This window comes from Ascaphus truei, chromosome 6 (genome assembly GCF_040206685.1).
Source record: "Ascaphus truei isolate aAscTru1 chromosome 6, aAscTru1.hap1, whole genome shotgun sequence".
Taxonomy (NCBI): domain Eukaryota; kingdom Metazoa; phylum Chordata; class Amphibia; order Anura; family Ascaphidae; genus Ascaphus; species Ascaphus truei.
In genome coordinates, this window is record NC_134488.1 from 137,482,826 (window position 1) to 137,491,071 (window position 8,246).

At 52.6% G+C, this 8,246-nt stretch overlaps 1 protein-coding gene across 1 annotated transcript in view; it reads right to left on the minus strand.

Moving 5' to 3' along the window:
- The window catches only part of CADM4 (cell adhesion molecule 4), a 98,545-nt gene that overhangs the window by 78,858 nt on the left and 11,441 nt on the right, over positions 1–8,246 (minus strand). The window contains exons 3-5 of the mRNA XM_075606689.1: positions 7,177–7,329; positions 5,472–5,606; positions 714–875 (exon numbers count right to left, since the gene is read on the minus strand). Coding sequence (XP_075462804.1) covers positions 714–875; positions 5,472–5,606; positions 7,177–7,329 — 450 coding nt within the window. The remainder of the gene's footprint in view (positions 1–713; positions 876–5,471; positions 5,607–7,176; positions 7,330–8,246) is intronic.

Consider the following 8,246-nt stretch of genomic DNA (forward strand, 5'->3'; position numbering starts at 1 on the left):
TACCCAGAATCCCTGGCTGCACTGGAAGCGCTAAGAGATAATGGGGAATGGCAGGGTGGCAGACCTGACTGGGACGTGTGAATGTTCCCACATGTGGTACTCTTATTTGCTGCGCACTGTATGGTGCGGGGTTTGTGTCACTTTGTTTTAATGTCTGGAGATTGTCATTGAAAGTAACGGGAGGTTTTCCTGGGATAAATCTGGTCCTGTTTTCTGTGCTGATTAGGCCCCAGTTTTGAGACGTTAGTCATTAACCCCCAATCACACACTGCCCTTGTGTTCAACAAGATCAGGACAAGACTGGGGGATTCTGGGAGAGGGGTCATCGTGATAACAATGGGCAGTTTTCTCCATATTCAGTAAGAATGAGAAATATACTCTAAATGTTATAAAATGATGAGTTTGAGCTAATATGAGTTACTGGGAATTAGTCAGAACGATTGCGAGTTAGTGATTGTTAGTAACAGTTACTGGCAGTGCCTACAGCTTACAGTTACAGGAGACAGGAGCATCTGAGAGCTAGTGAGGGTTAGCGGGGGTCATCGGGAGTTAGCGTGGGTCATCGGGAGTTAGCGTGGGTCATTGGGAGTTATTGGAGGTCATTCGTGGAGGTCATTGGGAGTTAGCGGGGGTCATTGGGAGTTAGCGGGAGTCATTGGGAGTTAGCGGGGGTCATTGGGAGTTAGCGGGGGTCATTAAGAATGAGCACTTACACTGCACGTCCAGCACATACTGTGTCTGCTTCTTCTGCCCCTTTAGTGCAGGGTGCGCCGCCTCGCACGTCACGATCTCCCCGTTGTCCCTCCTCTCCACGGGGAAGCGGATGACATTTGTTAGGCTGAAGGTTTTGATGTTCTCCTGTTTGGTGGAGATGCCTGAGGAGACACAAATGAGTGAGAAGGCAGGTCTGCTACACGTGGACCCCCACCTGATATGTCCACTGTCGGGGTGGGGGATCGGGCCTAGTACTCATGGACTATTACCTGAGACAAAGTTCTAGAGGTGACCCTGGTACCCAGAACATGTACAGTCCTAGAGGTGTGATATCCCAGTCTGCTCCATGAGGGGGGGAGGGGGAGAACACATTGCCAAGGGAAGGGGTTAATTGCAGCCTGTGGTATACGGGCTTATTAATGTTTTCTTTCTATGATTTATGCAGGAAGTCTTTCATTTCCTGTATATACTGCAGTGTGTATATACTGTATATCAGGGATGGGTATAGACTATGAGCCCGCCCCTTCTGGTTCCTTATGAGGGGCAGTGCCAAATTTAGTCAGTCCTGGTCTGGAGGAGGAAGAGATCAGTAGAGCAGTGAGTCTCTCCCATCCGGGATGAGCGTGCTCACCCCCATTCTATCAGATATTCACTCCCAGCCCTTGGGGCTGGGGAAACATCTGATTGAAACCCAGCAGATGCCCTGCACTATCTGGGGCAAGCATCATCCAGAGGTCTTGAGCCTCTGAGACCCTGCACCGCTGTATGAGGAACATCTGCAGTGATTGCCAATAAAGACCCTTGCTCATCATACTCCTGTCTAAGTGTCAGTCCCTGGGCAGGAGGGAAGATTGATCCAGTTCTGATAATTAGTTGGGAATCTTCAAGTCTCTCCATAAATGTTCGATTGGATTCAAGTCAGGACTGTGACTGGCCCACTCCAGAACATTCCTTTTCTACTCGTTTACCCACTCCGTGTGACTTTGGGTAATGGTTCTGTGAATTTCCACCCCTGTGTCACAGTCGGCTGAACTCAAACAGGTTTTCCTTATGGATTCGCCTGTACTTTGCACATCCATTCTCCCCGGTGTGTACACCGCCGCCGCCATGCTGGGCAGTTGGGATGGTGCGGACTGGCGCCAGATATAGCACTTGGAATTTAAACCAAAAATTCAATTTTTGTCTCGTCTGACCACAAAACCTTTCCCCACTTTTCTGCAGTACCATCTATAAGCTTTTTTTTTGCAAACTCCATACGTGATTTAAGACGCGAACGCATCCATACAGGCCGGAGTTTGTGTAGGGACCGGCTTATTGCTGATGTGTGAACACCGACTCCCGTCTCAGACACAGAACTTTGCTGATCTCTCAAGGTCATTGTTGGCTTCAGAGTGACGTCCGGAACCAGTCTCCGGCTTCCGGCTGCTCATAAGCACATGTAAGCCCAAAGCGCCACTGCTAAAGGGATCAGTAACTCACTGGGGGCGGATCAGTAACTCCCTGAGGGAGGGGGGGAATCAGTAACTCACTGAGGGGGGGGGGGGGGATCAGTAACTCACTGAGGGAGGGGGGGGAAATCAGTAACTCACTGAGGGAGGGGGGGGGGGAATCAGTAACTCACTGTGGGGGGGATCAGTAACTCACTGAGGGAGGGGGGGGGGAGAATCAGTAACTCACTGAGGGAGGGGGGGGGAATCAGTAACTCACTGAGGGAGGGGGGGGGAATCAGTAACTCACTGAGGGAGGTGAGGGGGGATCAGTAACTCACTGAGGGAGGGGGGGGAATCAGTAACTCACTGAGGGAGGGGGGATCAGTGACTCACTGAGGGAGGGGGGGGAATCAGTAACTCACTGAGGGAGGGGGGGGGGAATCAGTAACTCACTGAGGGAGGGGGGGAAATCAGTAACTCACTGAGGGAGGGGGGGGGAATCAGTAACTCACTGAGGGAGGGGGGGGGAATCAGTAACTCACTGAGGGAGGGGGGGAAATCAGTAACTCACTGAGGGAGGGGGGGGGGGAATCAGTAACTCACTGAGGGAGGGGGGATCAGTGACTCACTGAGGGAGGGGGGGGGAATCAGTAACTCACTGAGGGAGGGGGGGGTCAGTAACTCACTGAGGGAGGGGGGGGGTCAGTAACTCACTGTGGGGGGGGTCAGTAACTCACTGAGGGAGGGGGGGAATCAGTAACTCACTGAGGGAGGGGGGGGGTCAGTAACTCACTGAGGGAGGGGGGGGGGGTCAGTAACTCACTGTGGGGGGGATTAGTAACTCACTGAGGGAGGGGGGGTAATCATTAACTCACTGAGGGAGGGGGGGGGAATCAGTAACTCACTGTGGGAGGGGGGGGGAATCAGTAACTCACTGTGGGAGGGGGGGAATCAGTAACTCACTGTGGGGGAATCAGTAACTCACTGAGGGAGGGGGGGGAATCAGTAACTCACTGAGGGAGGGGGGGGGAATCAGTAACTCACTGTGGGGGGAATCAGTAACTCACTGAGGGAGGGGGGGGGAATCAGTAACTCACTGAGGGAGGGGGGGGGGTCAGTAACTCACTGTGGGGGGGATTAGTAACTCACTGAGGGAGGGGGGGAAATCATTAACTCACTGAGGGAGGGAGGGGGGGGATCAGTAACTCACTGAGGGAGGGGGGGGTCAGTAACTCACTGAGGGAGGGGGGGTCAGTAACTCACTGTGGGGGGGATTAGTAACTCACTGAGGGAGGGGGGGGGGAATCAGTAACTCACTGAGGGAGGGGGGGAATCAGTAACTCACTGAGGGGGGGGGAATCAGTAACTCACTGTGGGGGGGGATTAGTAACTCACTGAGGGAGGGGGGGGAAATCAGTAACTCACTGAGGGAGGGGGGGGGGGAAATCAGTAACTCACTGAGGGAGGGGGGGGAATCAGTAACTCACTGTGGGGGGGATTAGTAACTCACTGAGGGAGGGGGGGGAAATCAGTAACTCACTGAGGGAGGGGGGGGGGAATCAGTAACTCACTGTGGGGGGGATTAGCTTTTTCAGGCTTTCTTTTTAACCTCTCTAGCTTAAGCAATGCTAATTTATCACAGCAGTGATCCTCATAAATACAGTCATTTCTGACCAACCCCCCCCCCTTCTGCCTCTCCCTCTCCCCACCTTCTGCTCCCCCTCCTCTGCTTGAGTATAGACGCAGACATCCCAATGATTCCTACCACATGGCAGAGAGTGGCTTAAGGGAAAGATAAACTTGTTTATTAAACCCTATTTCGTTCTGGTAGTTACATCCAGTACACACCGGATCATGCCACATTCCAGGCCCCCTGAGCCACGCCGATTCAGTGCGGTGAGCGGCAGTGCCAGGCTGCCCCTGTCCATGGGCAGCTATTGCACCATACTGTATGAGATCATCTCATGTGTTTGATAAGCTGGTGACGGGCCTCCTCGTTTATCGCTCCCCCCTATATAGGGAGAGGCACGGGCTCACTATATATCTCCCTATTTATAGCTGCTCTCCACACATCACTGGCGGGTCCTTATCTCCTGTAATTCTGCATCGCTCTATCTTCATCTCTCTGCTGTTTCCATCATCCCACAGACCCGATGAGAGATCCTTATCACAGGCACAGACCCTTCGGAGTTTCTCATTACGACGGTAACACACTCTTACACAAGGGAAGGATCCCTGTTATAAGAACGACATTTCCCTCACACCCGACAAGCCCCTTCTTATGGGGGGATCCCTGTTACAAGAACACCCCCGTACAAAGCGTCTCCTCATAGCTTCAAACATGCCTTCTGGGGGGAACGCCCCCTTCTCGCAGCTAGGGGGCGCCAGGCGGCCTCTCCAATAATGCTGGACACAATGGGGAAAGGTGCGATGTGCTCGAGAAACACACACACACACCCCTCTCTCTGCTCCATGCTGTTTCCTCCTGTCCTTGGCCCCACCCACCAGGCTCCTGACACCTCCTCCTGATTGGCTGCTGCTGGGTAATGCAGTCAGTCAGGATGGAGGAAGCTGCCCAGCGCCCTAGCAGCAGCAGCAGCCCTGCTCTCTCCCTGCTCAGGGAAATCCCGCGGCCCCCCAAGCCGGTCAGGTCACTATGTCCAGAGAGGTAACGCCGGACACATACATGTCCAGAGAGATAATACCGGACACATACATGACCAGAGAGATAATACCGGACACATACATGACCAGAGAGATAATACCGGACACATACATGACCAGAGAGATAATACCGGACACATACATGACCAGAGAGATAATACCGGACACATACATGTCCAGAGAGATAATACCGGACACATACATGACCAGAGAGATAATACCGGACACATACATGTCCAGAGAGATAATACCGGACACATACATGTCCAGTATTACAGTACCTCTAATTTTTTACTGGACAGAGTCCAAATACAGCACAGTCCAGTTCAACACCTGGCAGCCCTACGTCGCAGCCCTACGTCGCAGCCCTGATGTGCCCCTTCCTGTGGGAGGACTCCATACTCTAACAATGCGCCCTTACATGATGTTGTATTGTTGGTAGATTTAGCGCTGATGGGGTCTTCCCCAATGTCACAAGGAGCTGTGACCAGAATTAACACCTTGAAGCCAGGAGAATCCTTAATCCCTGCGCAGTCCGTGCGTCCCTTCCTGTGTGTTTTCAGTATGGACACACAGGCACACACCACTCATCTCAATATAGCCCTGGTAACAGGACACAGACAATCTCGGCACACAGACACACACACACACACACATAGTCACCTTTCAGCTCCTTGCGGTCTCGGTACCAGCGCAGGGTGGCGGCAGGTTTGGTTCGAGGGGCGAGGCACGTCAGCTCCACCTCTCCCCCCTCCACGGCCTGATCACTCACCTCCACCAAGGGGTTATCAGGGGGCACTGTGAGAAAACAAACATGTTATACAGAGGCGGTGTATGTTGGATGTGTGTATGTTGAGTCTGTGTATTAGGTGCAGTATGTCAGACTCTCAGCGAGCCCAGTGAGCATGGTAAGCTGCATGGATTCTGCGTGTTAGGTGGGTGTGATGTACTGGGTGCTGTGTATCTAACTTGTGAAGACCTTGGTGTATTTGTTGCTTAGGTGCAGTATGTTGAGTGCAGCTCTGTGTGTTGAGTGCTGTATGCAGGGTGGATACTGTGTGTTAATGGGGTAGATGCTTGATGCTGTGCATTTATTTGGTAATGTGCATTGTGTTGGTGCTGTTTGGTGGGTTGTGGATGTGTGTCGTGTGCTGGGTGGGTGCAGTCTCTTCCTTACCACAGTAAGTGAGGTAATCTATTGGTGTGTACATGTGTATATGATAGGTGCTGTGTGTTGGGTGGTTGCTGAGTGTTAGGTGCTCTGTGTTGGGTGGGTTTTGTGCATTGGACAAGCGCTATGTTGTGTGTTGAGTGGTGTGTGCTACGTATAGGACAGATGCGGTGTGTTGGACAGATGCTGTGTGTTGGGTGCTCTGTTTTTGACGGATGCTATGTGTTGGATGGATGCTATTTGTTGGATGCTGTGTGTTCGGCGCTGTGTTGGACGGACGCAGTGTGTTGGACGGACGCAGTGTGTTGGACGGACGCAGTGTGTTGGACGGACGCAGTGTGTTGGACGGACGCAGTGTGTTGGACGGACGCAGTGTGTTGGACGGACGCAGTGTGTTGGACGGACGCAGTGTGTTGGACGGACGCAGTGTGTTGGACGGACGCAGTGTGTTGGACGGACGCAGTGTGTTGGACGGACGCAGTGTGTTGGACGGACGCAGTGTGTTGGACGGACGCAGTGTGTTGGACGGACGCAGTGTGTTGGACGGACGCAGTGTGTTGGACGGACGCAGTGTGTTGGACGGACGCAGTGTGTTGGACGGACGCAGTGTGTATTGGACGGACGCAGTGTGTTGGACGGACGCAGTGTGTTGGACGGACGCAGTGTGTTGGACGGACGCAGTGTGTTGGACGGACGCAGTGTGTTGGACGGACGCAGTGTGTTGGACGGACGCAGTGTGTTGGACGGATGCTGTTTGTTCGGCGCTGTGTTGGACGGATGATGTGTTGGGCGCTGTGTTGGATGGATGATGTGTTGGGTGTTCTGTGTTGGACGGATGCGGTGTGTTGGACGGATGCGGTGTGTTGGACGGATGAGGTGTGTTGGACGGATGAGGTGTGTTGGACGGATGCGGTGTGTTGGACGGATGCGGTGTGTTGGACGGATGCGGTGTGTTGGACGGATGCGGTGTGTTGCACGGATGCGGTGTGTTGCACGGATGCTGTGTGTTGCACGGATGCTGTGTGTTGGACGGACGCGGTGTGTTGGACGGACGCGGTGTGTTGGACGGACGCGGTGTGTTGGACGGACGCGGTGTGTTGGACGTGTTCAGGCTCTCACCTAGCACAGTAATTGCGGTGATCTGGGGGTGAGAGTCATTGGTGTATGTGGGAGTGTTAGTTGTGTTCAGGCTCTCACCCAGCACAGTGAGCGTGGCAATCTGATGATGTGTGTCTTCAGTATACAGCTGGCAGAAGTATCCACCCTCATCATCCAACTTTGCATTTGACAGATGAATCTTCACTTGTTTCTGAGTGAACTCTACCAGCTGAAAGCGCTCGTCCTTCAGAGCTTCAGGGGACGGAGAGAGGGACGGAGAGAGGGAGTGAGGGACGGAGAGAGGGACGGAGAGAGGGAGTGAGGGACGGAGAGAGGGAGAGAGATACAGAGGGAGAGAGGGACGGAGAGAGGGATAGAGATACAGAGGGAGAGAGGGACGGAGAGAGCGATAGAGATACAGAGGGAGAGAGGGACGGAAAGAGGGAGAGAGGGATAGAGATAGATAGGGAGAGAGGGACAGAGAGAGGGACGGAGAGTGGAAGAATGAGACATATGGTATATAAAGTGCATCATAATATAACATGCTTTCTCATGCATATTCATTGTTACAAATGTAAGTGGACACCCTTTATTACACACACAATATTCCCCATACACGATCTCCGGTACATTGTACATGGGGCAGGGAGGGAGGACAGAAAAGCCTCTGTAGCATGCTGAAACGTCTCTCCTCTCCTGGAGAAGAGATGAGCTCCATTCAAATGGGACTAAAATCCTCTCTAGCACAGGGGAGGGGGCCTTACAGCAAACTGATTAAGGGCCAAAGAGAGAAAGTGAATTTGGTATGAGAAATGGAGAGAAAAAGGACAGAGGAAGCATGAATAGAAAAGTGAGTCCTGCCCATCTCTCATCTCCTAATCATAGTATTTCACCTCTCCCCCCTCTCTACTCCTCTCTCTTCTCCTCCCTCTCTGCTCTCCCTTCTCCTCCCTCTCTGCTCTCTTCTCCTCCTCCCTCACTTATCACCTATCTCTCTATTCTCCCCTATCCCTCTCTTATTCTCCTTCACTTGTCTCTCACTTATCCTCCACTGTCGCTTCTCCTCCTCAAATCAATCAAATCAAATCAGCTTTATTGGCATGACAGAAAAACATGTCAGTATGCCAAAGTATGAATAACAGGGGTAGGGTATAATGATTACACAGTAC